The sequence below is a fragment of the Malus sylvestris genome, chromosome 12 (genome assembly GCF_916048215.2).
Source record: "Malus sylvestris chromosome 12, drMalSylv7.2, whole genome shotgun sequence".
Taxonomy (NCBI): Eukaryota; Viridiplantae; Streptophyta; class Magnoliopsida; order Rosales; family Rosaceae; genus Malus; species Malus sylvestris.
The window spans coordinates 6859809-6880193 of NC_062271.1; the positions used below are offsets into that span (position 1 = coordinate 6859809).

The 20385-nt window shown below is 37.5% G+C and overlaps 1 protein-coding gene across 1 annotated transcript; it reads right to left on the reverse strand.

Annotated features, from left to right (window-relative positions):
* Nucleotides 1-10610: 10610 nt before the first annotated feature.
* On the reverse strand, nucleotides 10611-13856 carry LOC126592963 (uncharacterized). Its single transcript, XM_050258787.1, has 5 exons — nucleotides 13040-13856; nucleotides 12270-12354; nucleotides 11991-12160; nucleotides 11473-11747; nucleotides 10611-11109 (listed from the first exon to the last, which is right to left on the reverse strand). The coding sequence occupies exons 1-5, from the start codon at nucleotides 13413-13415 to the stop codon at nucleotides 10933-10935; spliced, it is 1083 nt and encodes a 360-aa protein (XP_050114744.1). The 5' UTR covers nucleotides 13416-13856; the 3' UTR covers nucleotides 10611-10932.
* Between the last annotated feature and the right edge of the window lie 6529 nt (nucleotides 13857-20385).

A 20385-nucleotide genomic window follows, 5' to 3' on the forward strand; every position in this document is an offset into this window, starting at 1 on the left:
TAGAGATAGACCATTGAAATTCCTATTCTTCAAACAAAAATCCACCTTTTTTTTGGTTTTTTTTTTTGAAACAAATGATATCACTAAGGGGGAGGGGGTGGGTTTAGCCTCACAATGGGCTAGCAATAATATGGTCCAAATTCACCTTTGGCGAGAATCGAACATAAAACATCTCACTTACAAATAAAGAGGAATACTATTAGACCGTAGTAGGGGTGAGCACAGGTAGGGTCGGGCCTAAATTTGAAGGGATCAGACCAGACCTGCTTTAAAATGAAACGGGGCGGGGCAGGCCGGGGATTGAAATTTCTGAAGTTGAAACCGGACATAACCCGGTTTGTTTGAAACGGGCTAGCTCGGGCCAGGTCTATGGGTTTAACATAAGGGAATGATGTCATTCAAGTTGTCTTCCTCTAGCGTCGTGAAACCTAGATGCCCAACAACAAAACTGTCAGCCATGGACAACGACGCCTTCAACACCGTCTTTTCCAAGTCTAATGATAAAAAGCACTTCCCTCATGCCATCATTGTCGCCATCTTCGTCGATCTAGGGCCCATTAAATTCTCTGATCTGGAACCATGTGCCATCTTCGTCTATTTGAGTGAGATTTCAATAAAATCAAAGGAGGGACTAAGAGCAGGTTGGGGTTAGAAATGAAGGGATTTGAAGAAGTTTGGTGATGTTAGAATGGTTTTTGGACTTGCAGAGAGTGAGAGAAATGAGAGACGTATGAACTTGGTGGCTTTTAGTTTGGAGTCAAAGAAGGAAGAAGGCTCTAGAAGCTTGGGAAGGTTTCAAAATGAGAAAGAAAAAGGGCTGAGAGGAAATTGAATTGGCAATTTCCTTCATTCAATTTCATTTTGTATCATTATTGTAGAAACGGGCCCAATTTCATTGTATTATTATTATAGGAATAGGCCAATCCATTCATTCAAATAGGTAGGTTTCTATTCCCCTAGCAGTACCCATCAATTGCATTATAAAAATGGGCTGGTCCAGGGCCCCGTGGGTCTGAAGATTTGGATCCACCCTGCCATGTATATATCACTAACCCGCCAAGCCCTGTTTATTCTAAAAAAAATTGGACTCGACTTGCCAATCCTGTACCCGTTTGCCCACCCCTAGATTGTAGTACTAAATGGCTCAAACAAAAACCCACCTAATTATAAACATTCAAATAAACCTTAAATTTAGCCATTTAGTACTACGGTCTAGTGGTATTCCTCTTCACTTTTAAGTGAGAGGTCTTAGGTTAGATTATCTCAAAAAGGCGAATTCGAACCACATTATTGCTAGTATACTATGAGGCCCATCCCTCTCCCTATTAGTGTAAAAAATATTGTTTGTTCAATATATATATATATATATATATATATATATATATATATATATATATATATATATATATGTCACGCCTCGATCCTGACATTCTTCCAGGATCGACACGTGACGTCATTAAATACGCGTATCTCTAACTTACCCCGCCTCCGGGATATGGCAAAGCACAACTCGATAATCAAATTGCATAGTAATTTTTCGTATATTTTATGGTAGCATCTAACCTCCTCATTAGACTGCCTACTTACCCTAAACAGAGATTAAGCCATTCGTAGTTCGTCCTTCATTACACTCGAACAATCATCACATAAATCACTATGTCTCAACATAATACCACACAATAGGCATGCAACATCACGAGGAACATTCAACAAAGCGCAACATAAATCTCTAGCCACATTTGTCAACGAATCTAGTCATAATGAAAACAATCACAACCAACATCATTCCACAATCACATCAATCAATAATACATACCATACACCGAAATGCATGGCTAGAGCGACACAGTTCGGTCGAAGCTTACATCTCTGAAGTTGAAATCAAATCCAAGGAACCAACAAGTCAAATGATGCGATTTCAGACCACTCAATGAAATCCATCAACATCGGGTTTTAGACCACTCAATGGAATCCAAACCAGGATACGATTTCAGACCACTCAATGGAATCGCGAAGTAAAAGGGATTTTGGACCTTTCAACGGAATCCGAGTGGATTCGATTCCGAACTACTCAACGAAATCGCGGAGTACAATGCATATCGAACCAGTTAATGAAATAAAAGCTGGATACGATTTTGGACCACTCAACAGAATTGAGAATCATGAGGGATTCCGAACCACTCAACGAAATCCAGACAGAGCAGGGAACCGGACCACTTAATGGAACCCCAACGGAAACCCAGTTTCGGATCACTCAACGGAACCGAGCAGAAGTTTAAGGAATATAGCAATGGCTCGAAGAAACAATACAAGAACCAAGTACTCAATTTAGAAGGTTGAACGAAATGAAACAAAACACAGTTACTAAGTTTAGAACAAATCAACGAATCAGGATATGAAACGATATCGAAGCAACGAATCCCTATGACAGTGGGTTAACGATCCACTAATAGCCCTCACATTTCATCACATCATATCACATTCCACAAACATTTTCAATGCACAAATCAAAACATACTTAATAAACAAGTATAATATAATACGATGTCACTCGTACGCGAACGAGTCACACGTCAACCGAGCAGACACATCATCACGATGAGCCCATCAAGCTCCATGAAATCTCAACCACACTCTAGGATAACCGGCATGCTAGAAGAACTCAAGCTAGTTGACTAAAAAGCCAACCGTCGATCAAGGTCGAGAGTAGGGTCCACAACCTTAGAAATCTAAACCGAAAGATCTGCCTATCAGATTTTCGATCTGTAACTTCCCAAGAGTCTCACTACTCTTCTAAAACAACATACTAAAATTCCATTATGATCCATCGGTTGAATCTTCGCCAATCGTTAAGATTATGTGGCAGTCAACGTTTGATTTTACAAACTTAGAAATCCAATTCGGTAAGATTTGTACGTCGGATTCCCGATCTGTAAGTTCCTATTGTCATCAAATATTATGTGCTATAACACATTGAAGTTTGGTGACAATCCAACGGTCAGATCGTCGTTCTCTACAATAGTTAAGTGGCGGACCCTAATGAAACGAGGTACAAACAATCAAATCACATCAAACGGATATCAAATATGAAATTAGGGTATCGAATTTAACTTAAAGATGCACCATTGGCCCACTGGCCACGCGTCGCCGCATACGGCAGCCGACCGCCATGACTCACCGGAAAATTCACTTAACTCCAAAAATTACCAAATTTTGCATGAATGTAGAGCAAAACAAGAAGAAGAACTTTAATTCCTGGGCCAAAGTCCAATTCGGCTAGGAAATTCCTGAAAATACCCTCGATCCATCGGAAACCCTTGAATTGGTTGTGCTCGATTCGACCTCAAAACGAGCTCCAACGCCTTCACCACTGCTTGGGCTTTGTTCATGAGGTTGATGGGAGCCTTTTGATGGTGGTGGTTGACGGAGTTACCTTCGAATTTGATGGATTGCCACCCCAAAGACTATTGCACCCACCGATGCAATTCTCCACAATCATGAACCCAATCTCCTCGAATTTGGTGGAAATGGTAAAGGAAGGGTCGAGATGATGATTGGAAGTGTTGGATCAGCCCAATTCGTCAGAAAAGCAATGAATTTCGTTGGAGAATTGGTACGATTCCCCTTATTCTCTTTCTCCCTCATTTCCCCTCATTTACCTGCTTTATGATTGGTCAGTCCCCTCCTCTATTCCCTCATTTTTCATTACTCTCCTCCGTCAATTTCTCATTGTCCACCATCCTGGCCACACATATGGCACCATCGCACTGCTCCAACAAAAATTGGAGCCTTCCAGATTTATGGTTAAATGACCATTTTGCCCTTAACTTCATTCATTAATAACTCCAAATTACAATCTGTTGGCGCTCACATGTTCGTATTGACATGTACTCTCCAAATATATAAGGAAATCTAGAAAATTATGAAAGGATCAAATACGTCCATGAATAATCTCGTTTAATACAATATGGGCGATTTCGTTCTTTTAACTTATCGAGAAAAAAAACTATATGACGCAATATAAATGCATCGAAACTACAAGTATGAATACGAAATACGAGATACGTAATTTTAAATAGTGGAATCCAAGGACGAGATTTCACATCCTTCCCCCTTTAAAAAAAATTTGTCCTCAAAATTTCCCTGTCATCCCCACCAACTCAACACCGCAATAATTCTGCTGATAAAAAAATACTGAATGAAGTTCACACTTCATCTATTCTCGGATTGAGCAAACCTCAAGTTCGACAGTTTCAAACTTCAATGCACCACGTAAAAAAAATAATTACAACATAGCCATGTCATCAAAGACGATACCAATTTCACAACACAATGATTAACATCCACAGGTAAAGGTAGTTAGACCTAATACCTAAGCTTTGATACCACTAAAAGTTGTCATGCCTTGATCCTGACATTCATCCAAGATCGACATGTGACATCATCAAATACATGTATCTCTAACTTACCTGCCTCCGTGATATGGCAAAGCACAACTCGAGAATCAAAATGCATAGTAATTTTTGGTATACTTTATAGTTGCATCTAACCTCCTTGTTAGACTGCCTACATACCTTAAACAGGGATCAAGCCATTCGTAGTTCGTCATTCACTACACTCGAACAATCATCACATAAATCACTATGTCTCAACATAATACCACACAACAGGCATGCAACATCACGAGGAACATTCAACGAAGCGCAAAATGAATCTCTAGCCACATTGGTCAACGAGTCTAGTCATAATGACAACAATCACAACCAAAACCATTCCACAATCACATCAATCAATAACACATACCATACACCGAAATGCATGGCTAACGCGATATAATTCGGCCAAAGCCTACATCTCTGAAGCTGAAATCAAATCCAAGGAACCAACAAGTCAAATGATGCGATTTCAGACCACTCAACGAAATCCATCAACATCGAGTTCCGGACCACTCAACGGAACCAAGACACCAAAGAGGATTTCGGACCACTCAACGAAATCCAAACTAGGATATGATTTCAGACCACTCAATAGAATCGTGGAGTAGAAGGGATTCCAGACTTCTTAATGGAATCCGAGTGGATACGATTCCGAACCACTCAACGAAATCGCGGAGTACAATGCATATTGAACCACTCAATGAAATCCAAGCTAATACGATTCCAGACCACTCAACAGAATTACGGATCATGAGGGATTCCAGACTACTTAACGGAAACCCAGTTCCAGATCACTCAACGGAATCGAGCGGAAATCCAAGGAATATAGCAATGGCTAGAAGAAACAATACAAGAACTAAGTACTCAATTTAGAAGGCCGAATGAAATGAAACAAAACACAAGTACTAAGTTTAGAACAGGTTAATGAAGCAAGATATGAAACAATATCGAAGCAACGAATCCCCATGACAGTGGATTAACGATCCACTACTAGCGCTCATATTTCATCACATCATACCAATCATACAAATTTCAATGCACAAATCAAAACATAATTAATAAACAAGTGTAATATAATACGATGCCACTAGTACGCGAATTGAGTCACACATCAACCATGTCATCACAATGAGCCTATCAAGCTCCATGAAATCTCAACCGCACTCTAAGATAATCGACACGCTAGAAGAACTCGGGCTAGTTGACTAAAAAGCATCGTCAATCAAGGTCGAGAGTAGGGTCCACAACCCTAGAAATCTAAACCAGAAGATCTGCCTATCATATTTTTGATCCGTAACTTCCCAAGAGCCTCACTACTCTTCTAGAACAACATATTAAAATTTTATTACGATCCATCGGTTGGATCTCCGCCAATCGCTAAGATTATGTGGTGGTCAACGTTTGATTTTACAAACATAGAAATCCAATTCGGGAAGATCCGTCCATTAGATTCATGATCCATAAGTTCCTATTGTCCTCAAATATTATGTGTTATAACACATTAAAGTTTGGTGATGATCCAACTATTAGATCGTCGCTCTCTACAATAGTCAAGTAGCGGACCCTAATGAAACGAGGTATAAACAATCAAATCACATCAAACGGATATCAAATCTGATATAACGGTATCAAATTTAACTTAAAGAGGCATTATCAGCCCACTGGCCACGCGCCGTCACGACTCGTCGAAAAATTCACCTAACTCTAAAAATTACCAAATTTTGCAAGAATGTAGAGCACAACAAGGGGAAGAATTTTAATACCTAGGCCGAAGTCCAATTTGACCGAGAAATGCCTGAAAACATCCTTATCCGCTGGAAATCCTTAAAATGGGTGTGCTCGATTGGACCTCAAAACGAGCTTCAACGCCTCCACCATTGCTTGTGCTTTGTTTCTGAGGTTGAGGGAGCCTTTTGTGGTGGTGGTTGATGGAGTTACCTTCGAGTTTGATGGATCGCCACCCTGAAGCCAGTCGCACCCACTGGTGTAATTCTCCACAATCCCGAACCCAATCTCCTCGAATTTGGTGTGGAAATGGTAAAAGAAAGGTCGAGATGATGATTGGGAGTGGTGGATTGGCCCAATTTGTCGGAAAAACAATAAATTTCGTCGAAGAAACTCACTGGTCACAACCGAATCACGGGTCGAAGAGGGAACCTGTAACAACTCGTCCTGATATTTATATACAGATTTTTGGAACAAGGGTATTTTGGTAATTTCCTTTTATGGGCTAGATATTTTTTAAATGGGATTACTTTTGGTCTTAATGTGTGTGCCCGTTGAGGCCCACTTGTTTTGGATTGTCTCCCCCCAACTCAATGTTTCTTCCTTTCTCTCTGGTAGCTCATTTTCTCCCTTTCCTTCTTTCCTTCACTTTCTCTTTTTCTCTTATTTTCCCCCGAGCCCCCTATTTGTACTATCTTCTTTCCAACGACTTAAACACACACCAACCTTCTCCTCCTCGGACCTCCATCATCTCCCTCTCTCCCCTTCTTCCTCTGTAAGTGTAGATCAGGAATGTAGCACCATGGAAACTGGTGCAAAAACTGGGAGAAACTCGACAAGTTTCGAATACTTCAAGCCAATTCTCGGCCAAGGCTGGACCTGAAAATGGTATAATCCTAAGCTACTTTTGTTAGTCTTTATTTTGGTGGTTAGATTGTATGCTAGAGTGGAGAATCGAGGTTGATCAGAGCTTGGGAAGCTTCGACTTTCTTCCTTGTCTAAACCAGGTCAAACTGACCCAAACCCAAAAAACCCAAGTCCTCCAGCCCAATCCTTTGGGCTAATCTACCAGGCCCAAAACCCCATCCAAACCCATTAACCCAAAAACTCGGGCCTTCGGCCCACTAAACTCAACCCAAGTTTAATAGCCCTAAAGTCCAAACCCAAACCTAGGCCCAGGCTCAACCTTGCAGCCTAAACCCATTAAACCCTTGGCCCAAAACCCTCAACCCAACCCAAGAGAAACCAACCCATATCCCAGGCCGCGTAGAGTACACTCGCCTCCACTAGAGGTATTGTGCTCCACTGCTGTCCACAGCTGCATTTGCGACTTTTCTGGTGAACTTTCCAACGACCCAAAATGGTGCGTGGCCGTTAAGGCCGCCATCCTGTGGCGGCGCATGGGGGTACCCGAGGTCCTCCCTTATGTTTTTCAACGTCCTGAATCCGTTTATGACGTTCGTTTCTCGAAATTCAATCGTTTGAATAGAGTTTTATTAATTGGACCCTTTATGTGCTTAGGTGCAATTGTTTATGGCGTTTCCATCTTCACTAGTTTGCATGGCTCTTCGACGACGGAGTATCTATGAGTAGACCCCTTCTAAAATGCATGATTTTACTATTAGAAATGCATACATGAAAAACATGTTTTGATGACTACGTTTTATAAAATGTTTACAAGTAATTTGGTCTCACGCTTTAAGAATTATCATGCTTTATCGACTTTACATTCTTTGTGGTATATATGATTGATGACTATATACCTACTTATGAACATGGCTTTATGATATGATGTTTTAGTTACTGAGCTCCATTTGAGATATATATATATATATATATATATATATATATTAGAAATATTATGTTTATGTTTATGTACTTATTTAGTAATTTTTCGAATGATACTGCCTACGGGCAAATGATATCTCTATATGGCTTCGGTTGGGTGATGTAAGGGCCTACGGGTTGAATGATATCTATATATGGCTTCGGTCGGGTGATGTAGGGGCCTACGGGTCTATTTTATTATATTGGCTACAGTCGGGCGTTTGGTTGGTGCTTACGGGAGGAAGATATTTATATTGGCTACAGCCGGGCGTTTGGTTGGTGCCTATGGGTGGAAGATATTTATATTGGCTTCGGCCGGAAGATATTTATTTTGGCTTCGGTAGGGAGATGTAGTGTTTTCGAACGAATGAAGATATATGTTTATATATAGATACTTATATATATGCCTTGTGCTACGACTACTCAGCAACCTATATACGATATATGTTTTTATGCAAGGTTTTATGGCATGCTAGGGTTTTCGGAAAAACCTATTACTTATTATGCTATACAAGTTTTCTAAACCTGGGAGTTAGTACGTTAAAGATTAACTATTTTAGTATTACTTATATATCAACTTGATCCACTCATGTTTTGTTTTACGCCCTCTCGGGACTTAGAATCGAGACGTACAATCCTGGTGTCAAGGCACTCCCGCATCGACATCTTCGAGTCCTCTTGGTGTAGGACATATCCATTTGTTCATTCAATTTTATATTATCCTTTATTTGTGTCTTGGATTAGCTGTATGCTCTGAACACGTTCCATAAATGCACATTCATGATAATTAAATTTACAAGTTATGTTGGTTAATTGTTGTTAGTTCTCATGCATCCTAATATGGCTTCGTCACCTTTTGGTGTAGGCCAACACGTACCTACCCTGGTGTTTGATGAATATCAAGGTCGGGTGTGTCAGAACCGGTTCGATTCCCCTCCTTCTCCTTCTCCTTCATTTCCCCTTCTTTCCTTACTTTCTGATTGGTCAGTCCCCCCCTTCATTCCCTCCTTTCTCCTTTCTCTCCTCCGTCCATTTCTCATTACTCACCATCCTGGCCACACACATGGCACCATCGCACTGCTCCAACAAAATTTGGAGCCTTCCAGATTTATGGTCAAATAACCATTTTGCCCTCAACTACATTCATTAATAACTTTTTCGTTATAACTCCAAATTACAATCCATTTGTGCTCACACGTTCGTATCGACATGTACTATCCAAATATATAAAGAAATCTAGAAAATTATGAAAGGATCAAATACGTCAACAAGGAATCTCATTTAATACAATATGGGCGATTTCATCCCTTTAACTTATCGAAAAAAAACTATACGATGTAATATAAACGCGTCGAAACTACAAATATGAATACGAAATACAAGATACGTAATTTTAAGTAGTGAAATCCGGGGACGAGATTTCATAATAATAATAATAATAATAATAATAATAATAATAATAATAATAATAATAAAACCTAAATTTTAAATAGATTTCCATGTAAATAAATATATAACCAATTATTACAACATATTTACAACTTATGCCACAAAATCCTAATTATATCAATAAATGTTATTACTCACCCTAATTATGATAAGCAATTAAATCCATATGGAAATTTTACCTTTCTTGTATCATAAATATTAGTAACGTACATAAATTAATTTACCCATATTAAAAAAAGGGAACTGTTATTAATACTCCAAAAATCTCATTCTACACGTCACAAGTGTATTTTTATTTCTAATTATAGAAAATTTGGAGTGCAAAACAAGATTTTTGGAGTGCCAATAACAATTTCCTAAAAAAAAGGAAAATTGCTAAAAATGACCCTTTTTTTTAACTTTTGATTAAAATATAATTTTCGAGATATGCACAGAATATGCACACAACATGCACAACAATAAAACGGAAATAGAATTTTTCTAAAACTAAATATGCACTATAAATTTCCACATGAGTTTAATAACAGAGAAGGAGAAATTTTGTTTTGCGTGAATAGTTAAAAATACGCATTATATACACGTCACAAATCTTAGCTTAACCCAAACACCAAACCTCACAACTCTCTTCGAAATCAGGAAAATGACGTCATCACTTGTGAGTTTTTACAACTTATATGCAAGTATTTTCGTCATTTCACTTGTGCATGGTGTGCATGGTTAGTTTGTCATATTTTAGTTCAAAGATTAAAAAAAGAGAACTTTAATAAAAAAAACTTCCGGCGGCACTGTTCACTTTAACGAAAAACCATATTTTTACACTAAAAAGTAATTTCTGATACTATTCACTTTACCCTTTATTTTGTCCTTATCATTAAAACTCAAAGTTTTCAAGTCATTTTCATTAATTTCCCTTTTTCCAAAAAAAAAAAATATGAGGCATATTTCGTAAATTCCTTTTACAATCACTTTTTTTTTGTTTTTTGGGGGTCTAATTACAATCAATTATTTTGAATCAACTAATATTGGTTGAATCATGTAATTACCTACATATAAATTAATTTACCTACTGATTCGTTTATGCATTTAAAAGGAATTAATAAGATTCGTTTATGCACTTTGCCACTGCATATAGAACACAAACATTTATCGCGAATAATCCCTCAAAAGAAAAAATTTGAGCGAAAACACTTTGGCGGATAATTTACTTGTTGAAAACAGAAACATAATAAACTCCGCTGGTATATCTTGTCTATACAATGTTCCTGAACCAGCATATTGTTCAACACGTCGGAAATCAGATACAACAGGAAATAGATGATTGAAAACACATCAGGAAATGGATATTTCATGAACGAAGAACCCGTTTTCCAATTCTTTATGGGGGTGTTTCAAATGTCAATTATATCCAGTTTTTTTTACAAGTTTGGTGTAAATTAGAGGTGAAGATTACCACATCAGAATACGTGCAGGGTCGTCTTCGGAAGTGATGCTAATGTCACAATGGAGACTCCTTCCATGGCAATCTGTCAAGTCCGTCAACAATGGCCCTCCGAAACTCACCATTGTGGAGAAGGAAAGATGAGACATGCCCTCCAGTGACCCATCTTACTTCTGAACCCGGCCAAGCTTTTTGAAGCTCTAGCACAGAGTGTTTCGGGATGTACCCATCATCCTGAAACATGAGTGCAGTTAAAGGAAAGACTGGTAAAGCTAAGCAAGGCACAAAAACCAACAGAAAAAAAAAAATGTTACTTTATTGCAAACCATATCGATATGTCTTTATCATCGTTAAATGATGGAGGTCAGTTTATCTACATCACAATTTAGACGGAAAACACTTTGAACCCTGGAAACCGATTATGTTACTGATGCAGAACGTTTAAATTCCATAATGACTGACTAGGAGTTCTATACAATGGTCAAGTTTTATCAAGAAATGGGAAATGGTTCCTATTAAGAAATGGGAAAACGTTAACAGAATCTTAAACATGGGTTAATAACAAATGGGTAGAAAGGTAACCTCATAAGTACTTACAGTGGCAGAAACAAATATCACAGCATTAGGATTTTTTGGAATCGGAAAGCGTGTGACATCTGTGAGAGACAGGACATTACGCATCCGTTCTCTCACCTCCTCGAGAGTCATTGCAGCCTTCTGCACTGCAAGATCATCTCTCAGTGCCTCCCATGCAGTTGCATGCTGTAATATTCCCTCACAGAATGCCACAACAGCTGAGTGTGGAGAAAGAAAAGGAAGGGTTGCAACAGGTGTAGGGTGCAGTGATCCAACCATCGCAGCATGTACTCCTCCTAGGTTCCACAGAAACATTATAATTTGGGCCAAAAGAAAAATAATTAAATGAAGTTTGCGAGTGTTCTAGTTCTCGGGAAAAGTTCATTGACTTATTCCAAAGTCAGAACTAAAAATAGCTTCAGCTTTCAAGCAGATAGGAACTAAACCAGTCTAAATTTTAAAGAAACATATATTTAAACCGAAGAAAGATGGGAACCACTTCTTCCAAGCTATAGCAAGAGATGGAGTTGAGTCTTTACCCATACTAAGTCCACAAACACCCATCTTGCCAAATCCCGCCTCACAGTCCAACCAATGCAAGAGACTGCGAGCTTCTTCAATGGTTGCCTTTCCTAATAAAAGCAAGTCACTAACACACAAGAGCCTTGCCCCACGCTGCATTACAGGACGTCTTTGCCCATAGAAAGGGCTGCAATAGATATCAACCTTAATCAAATGCTGGAAACTACAAATAATAATCAAGTAAAACTCTGATATCAGTTACAGAAGGTGTCTCACTATGCAGAATAAATTCATACCTCTCAAGCACCATAGTAGCAATGTTTTCCTTCAGCAACGGTCCACCAAGACGTAACCTTCGTTCAAATGTATGGTCCCCAGTTCCTGCAAAATAGAAATCGCAAATTGTAACGCAAAAGGGTAAATAAGAAATTCCATTAAGTGCTACTACAAAGGAATTCTATCAGAAGTTGGTCTAGGTGATCATCCAATATTTGACACTGAGCAGTTTGAAATAGTTCACATTTCCCAATCAACAATATAGTTTCAAAAGCAATGGCATACTTGAGAGAAACAAACCAAGTACATTCGACAGCCATATTCATCAATCTTTCAAGGAAAAAACGAACAGTTCCAAATATAGTTCCCAAAACTAGTTTACACTATAAACTCAATATTAGACACTTTGAGAGAAGTATACAAGTCGAAGACAGTCCCATTTGAATTGTACACCTTTAAAATAAATAAACAAATCGTATTCCTAGCATTTGATTTCTAATTCTAAAACTTCAATGCTCAACACAATGAACAGTGCCAAGTTCACCCCTACTTGCCTTGAGGCCGAAAACAGCATTTCATCAGTAAGCTAGGCTCAAAGTTCATATTTGTAGCGATAAACCAAACCGGTAGTGTAAATCCAACCTACCAAAACTTTACTAACGATTTGATATACTACATTCTTGTGTAATAACCAAAACAGAAACAATAAAATGACCCACTAATAATACATTAATCCCAAAATGTCAATCCTAATTTATCAGTGTATAAAAAGATATAACTGCGACGGTACCTGCAAGATGAACAACACAGGCCATTCTCTGAGGAGGAACCGACTTCGGAACAAGAAATGCAACTCTTGCACGGTGACTCTCAGGAGGCAACGCACCGAGAAGCTGCTCATCACAAGGCGTCCTGAAGATCCCTTCTCTGAGAGAAGCCGTCTTGCTCTCCCAAACAGTTTTCCAAGTGGGTTGGATCACAGCGGGAGGCCAATTCTGGCCAGCTGCTTCTGGGAAAAGCTGCTTTATCATCCTCTCAAGCAACTCAAGCTTTGAGCCGCCCCACCCTCTCGAAAAAAATTGAGGGCTTATCTTCGTTCTGTGCATGAATGCACCATACACATGGTCCAGAACATAATGGAGCATTCCCAGATTCACAGTCACCATTTTTCAGAGAAACCCAGAAATTTAAACACCAAAATTTTTACAAAAAATGGTTTCTTTCGATCAATTTAAACAAAACCGAGATCGGATTATATGCAAATTTTCAAAAACAGAGAAGAACCCAGAATCCAGAGTGTTGGGAAAAATAAGAACTTACGAATTTAATCATCTGAAAGTCATGATTTGGGGACGAACAGATTAGAGATAACTTAAAAAATCGAAATAAACACTCAGAATCTGTGGCAATTGAGAATCGACTTAAAAAATCGAAATAAACACTCAGAATCTGTGGCGATTGAGAATCGAGAGGCATGGGCGGTGAAGAAATCAATGGAAGACTGAGAAGAAGAAATCCATGAGACAGAAGGAGATGAGAGGAGAAGGGGTGGTGAGAGAGTGGAGGAGATCCAAAATGCGAAAGCGAAGGGGTCAAACCAAAACAAAAACAAGAACAAAACAAAAACTGTGGGCTGAGACTAAACATGGGATTGACAAGGTGGATTGGGGCCAGTGCCACCTCATGCTTCTTTATCCATTCTTGTTATTTTATTCCTAATTTATTCTGTGCTTGCTTTTTGTGATAACAAAGTTTTACATTGAACCAATTCACAATTTCCTAGTATTTTAATTTCATAATGGATTATATGTGTTAATTTTCTTTACATGTTATATTTAATTGCGAATTACTACGTGTAAGTTTTTCTTTACATGTAAATGTATCATTGAACGAGATGCAAGGGAAGCATTTAAATCATTTTATGTAAGTTTTTTTTCCATATCATTCACATAAGTTATTCTCTATTATTATTGTTTTTCCAATTTAAAGATAAAGATAATGATCTATTTTTCTAATGACACTTTTAAAAATTGTTTCAAAATAAGTGTGCTACAAAAAAAATAAAAAAATAAATAGAGAATTGGCTGTTATAGAAATAGTTTAAATCTTGGTTGTTAAATTTGAAATGTTGACATGAAATACGTGAAAATGACATAGCATTGAAAGAGTGTCTAAAAGTACAGTTATAGGATGTGCAAGACTACTTTTTTTAATGCCCTTTTAGTATATGTTGAGTGTCCCTATAGTGAAAGGGTCATATTTTTATGGAAGTGGATTGTCTGCCTTTCCACTTTCATAATTTTCTCATCATTTTCTATTTGTGTGGTCACAGTTAAACCACGTCAACATTTTATATTAATTTTTCTATAAAAATTATAAAACAAAAAGTAATAGGAATATAAAATGTTGAAGTGACTTAATCATGACCACACAAAACAGGAGGGGATGAGAAGAGTATGAAAATAGGAGGGCAGACAATTCACCTCCTATTTTTATACTGAAGATTTAAAAAATAATAATAATAATAAAATTTATGAGTACTTTTTTTAGAAGTTTTTTTATTTTTTGGTAATAAAAATGCATTTCATTTAACAACTTAAAATGGTCCAAATACAAATAGCCACAATAAGGAGAAGTACATGGTTGAGTCTATTCTGCATAAAGATGGTTCATCTTTCCTACATGTCATGTTGACTTCGAGTATTTTATAAATTGAGCATAAATTATGGATTTTTTCAGGTTAGTGTTTTTAGTTGTTTATGAAATATATAAAGTCTAACAGTTGATATCAGAGCAGGTCATAATACAACTAAAGACCTACTCAGTAAACCCTCAAAATTGATGTCTTGAATCAATGACATGTTTTAAATTTTGCTCAATTTCCATACTCATGTTTCACGGCAAAAAGAGATTGGTTTTCTATGTGAACTGCGGTTTTGATGCCAAATTGTGCACTTGGCAACACCATCACACCGAACCTCAATGAAAACTGCATAACTTTTCCTGCATATAATTGCATGTACACGGCAACACCATCGTGTTGGATTAATCAGTGGAATTTGAGGATTATTAATAGGTTGTATAACCATTCTGTTTTAATCAAGAATATCTTTTAATAATCTTATGGTATAAATCTGGGGAAACTTCATCAAGAATCACTACAACAAAAATGAGTTTTGGATACAAAACAAAGGGCACAATTGAGATTTGTGTGTCTGTTTGACCACCAAAAAGCTTAAACAGTTCCCATTCCATAGAGGGCACCATCTATGGTGCCCAATGTTAAAAAAGAAGACACAAAATAGTAATGGGCATGGAAACCGTGCCGAGTGGGGTCATATGAGAACTTTTTTTACTGAAGATGGGCACAAAAAACATTTTGTGTCTATAAAAATTATTTGTCAGAAGCATTGTATGTGTTTTTTCCTTTGTCTTTACCTCCTCTAGCACACCAATAATTAAAATTTATAAAATTGTGGTAAATAATGGTATGGAGCTGCTTATTACTGTGCAATATTTTAGTCTCAAAATAAGTTAGCAATAATGATGTTCAAATTCATTTTTCGCGAGAGCCGAACCTTAGATCTCTCACTTACAAGTAAAGAAGAATACCACTACACCGTAGTACTAAGTGGTGTGTTTTAGATTTACAATGAATCATTTCCAGCTGCAATGAATGCATGTTAGATTCGTATATTTTTAAACAGCTTTTTAGATTGTTATCTTCCTGCAGGTTAGTTTTTTTATACTTGTGATATGGTTTTTGGTTTTATGGTAAGTGTTAAATTTTTTTACTGTATTAAAATTTCTTCATGCAGTGACACATAACCAACAATTGTGCTATTAGGATCCGTGCAAAAGTTAGTGGACAAATGAGTTAATAATTATAAATTTCTTTTTATGACACAAATGTTAGAAATTGTGTCCATTAAATATTACTAAATAATGAATCAACCTAATTCTCTTTCGGTCTTCAGATAGACAATATATTTTAATATTTATAAAATCATTTTTATGACACTGATAATAGAAATTGTGTCCAGTAAATATTAATAAAGAATATGTTGGCACAATTATGATTTGTGCCTGTATTCTAATATAAAATCTCCACACTCCTTTACTAATTTGTCTATGGAAAATAGAAGGTTGCTTCATACACTTGTGTTTCTTTAAATTTGATCAAGTTCTACATCATTGAGAGGCAACGTTGCGGAGTTAGAATTGGAGATGTTTGTTAGATTCTTATTTTTTTCAACTGTTTTTTAGATTGTTATCTTCTTGCAGGTTTGTTTTGGATACTTGATGATATGTATTTGGCTTTATCATAAATGTTTATTTTTTTACTGTATTAAAAGTCCTTCATGCAGTAACACAAAACCAACAATTGTGTCCTTAGGGTTATGATCCAAAAGTTAGTGGGTCTTCAGACAAATCAGTTAATAATTATAAATTCCTTTTTACGACACAAATGTTAGAAATTGTGTCCAATAAATATTAATAAATAATAAATCAGTCTGTAGCAAAAGAATATGTTGACACAATTATGGATTTGTGCCTGTATTCTAGTATCTCATGCTGAGTACAACAATTATTAATTTTCCTAGAAATATTTAAAGGATAGCTTACCCCAAGATGGCTTTCATCCAGGTTCACAATCACCTCCCAATTATAACCTTAATGGTCCTTTGCACCTCTCTCTCGGCTAGCTCTACGAGTAACCTCTTTGAAAGTTCGATTGTCCCTTAAAAACCTGCCACTTCTCCCTTCAGTGACACTACTTCTCTTTTTGAATGGCACATGTGTCCAACTCTCCTGATCAGGCTCACCCTCGTCCATAGACCCATGAACTAGATCCGAACAATCATCCTCAAAAAGGGCAACTTGGGGGAAGCAGATCATGATATCCTCTTGAACCTCATCTTTTCTAGTTGACACCTCCGAGACATTAGCAGAGAACACTCTAGGTTCCTCCTTAAAGAGCCTATCAATGAGGAAAGAAGGCCTAGGGCCTTTAAACTCCTAAGGACATCTATGGAACTCCAACCTCATCCGCCCACAATAGAAACAGACTTCAAAAAGCTTCTCGTAGCTAACATAAATGGGATCATTGTCTCTATCATTAAGCACAAGCACCATCGGGAAAGGGAACCTTCTGGGGTGAATTTTTCAATATGAAAAATTTGCCCCTTAACATACCACGGTCTTCCCTCCAACACGACATCAACATCCTCTTCACTCGTAAACTCAATCATGTATCAGTTCCTTCCATAATGATCCAAAAAGAAGTTACCCTGAATTAGACCCTTCCAGCTTATAGTCAGCTTTCCTTTGATGAGTTTCGCATCCACTGCTTGCCCAAACATCTTTCCAACCAAGCAACGACGCTCCATATGTTCAACATTTGTAGTAGAATACAAAGAAGTAGACACTCTGGTGAAACCTCTCTCAAGGGGTGACACACTCCTAGGTCTCTCAACAACAATGGGTTATTGTCCAGGTTGAGGCCTGGGAAAATGATTGATCCAATGAGCAACTCTAGGGTTGGGGGAGTTCCTAGGGGACTTTGAAGAAGAAGCTATAAGTTAAGCCATGGGTGTAAAACGTGAGTAAGCTAAGTGAACACAGGCAGAAGCTAAAGTGAGGGGTTTAAAGCAGTAAGAACTAATTATAAACAGGTTTCGCCTAGAGGTAAAGGAGAGACTAAGTCTAGAAGAGAACCTAGAAACTAGACGAAACTCAAAGCACATAAACCGTTTAAGAAACCCAAGCGCACGCATGCAAGAAAAAGGTGAGCAGAAACGCCAATTGAGCTTCACCATAAAGCAGAAAAAGCTTCCTGGTAAACTCAAACGATGTAACATCATAAGCAACACTAAATTAGCAAAAACAACACTTATCCTATTAAAGGGAAACCCTTTCCATAAGCTAAAGGTTAGCCACTCATCATCAAAACACACTAACCAATCACAAACATCGAAACGCTGACAGTTCAAAAAGGAATCAACATTAAGCTTAATCCAGTTATTTATTAACCAAATTTGCAAACAATAATAACTACTTTCCTTTATCATGGAGATTTTCCATACCTGTATTCTTGTCTCATGAATCACGCATCCCCCGACTCTCCAATTCACAAGATTGGTTAAAAGACTAATGATCATTTTCACGCAAGACTTAAACTTTGGATTGCTTTGCGGTAAACCTTTCCTCTTCCATAAACTCTTAGAGTTGCCTTGTTCAAATTCTCCTCTCATTCTTACCCATAATTGTTTCCAATCTAGAATTAGGCTAATAATGACTCTACAAGAACTAGAATCAGCAAGAAATTGGATTAATTCAGTGAATAACAGGAGAAACCCAGGGAGCACAAACCCTAGGCCCCAAATCACCTCCCTCCCTCCCGACGGGAGGAGAGAATCCATAAGTGATTAAATCCAAACATCTAATTACATAATGCGGCAAAAACAGAAGCAAATGCAAACAAGTGCTTTTATTGAAAATGTGCTTTTATGGCCACCATTTCCAACATCCAGTATTACTATTACTACTACTACTACTTGTTCTTCCTTTGGTTTGGTTCTTATCTTTTCTTAATGGTGATTCTCCGTACCAAAATACTCTTCCAGCTTTGCAATTTGGTTTCTGCAATCACTTGAATTGCTAATGTGCAAGCTTTCTACTATGGATAGGATTTTGACTTTTGCTCTATCGGCTCCTGTCACTTACGTCCTCTGCTCTAGGGCTTACAGAGTCCCGTTGCCACCTCTTCTTGGAATGTCCTTTTACTAATGGTATTTGGTCTTCAGTGTGTGTTCAAGTGCGATAGCTCTTGGGTAAGGCGCCCTTGGCCTTTTTTTGTCCTATGGGCTGCTAACCGTTGGAAGGAAAAATCTCTATCATCGATTGTGTTCAAGTTATGTCTTGCTGCAACCGTGTATCATGTTTGGAGGGAGCAGAACAATCATAGATTTAATAACTCATGTCAACTCGTTATGGTGGTTCTCAATTCAATTAAGTCCACTATTAGACGTTGGTTGATTTATCTGAAAATCGCTCATATTGCTACTAATTATGGCTAGTTTGGTATTGCTGTGCTTTTTAAAAAAAAAAAAAAAAACTGCTTATGTTGTGCAGCGATAATAAACAGTTGTAAAATAAAGCAGTAAAGTGTTTGGTAAACTTTTTTTTTTGTAAAAGTGCTTTGAAAAAAAAGCAAAATCAATTGTTTGGTAAATTTTTACATAAAACTGATATGACTATATTAAATGACTAAAAATGTATAATATTAGATATTGAAATAATAATTTATTTTATCTAAAATCTTATCTTCTCGATCTTCCTCAAAACAACTTATCACATCAGAACCTTGAAAAACCTTTTCGCATCAGTGCCTCTTCTTGAGAAAGCACTACCTTTTTTATTTCAATTATGAACCAGTGCCATCTCCCTCAAGCATTTGGAGATGGTGACACCCCAAATCCCTAGCCTAGCCGCAGTGCCATCTCTCTCTCTATACCAAAGCTAAAAAGTTCACTTTCAATGATGGGGATTCGAAGCACCCAATCTTCCCCTCTAGGGTCCCCCAATCTAATGCAGCATCAACCCATATGTGATTGGAGGGAGGGGGATGGAGAAACAGAGGGTATTATTGGGTTGAGAAAGTTTCTTTAAATTTTATTGTTCACCCGCTACTTTAAAAAAAAAAGCAGGTTTTAGGAAGCAAACTTTTCTACTTATTTTGTCCCGAAATTTGAAAAAAAACACTTATTTTTATATTTACCAAACACATTTTATACTTCTAACTTTTTTTCATAGGAGCTTTTTTTAAAAGTTAAGCAATCCCAAACCTAACCTTAGTCTACTTTACGGGTATAGAGTATACTTGTATGAATAGTACTGCTTCTTAATCGTTCTAAATTCGACCCTGTCAATTTTTTGAATTTCCAACCAATGTAAAATAGTGAATATTTAACAACCAGCAATTAGAGACGATTGCTTAACAAATTCTGCGGCAATGTATTAACAAGTTCAAAGCAATCAGCAATCAGGAGCGTCCAATGAGACTGCTTCCAACAAGCAACAAGTCATTTGTATCACATTCTCGCATGAACATCAGATTCAAGAAGCACTGGGGAA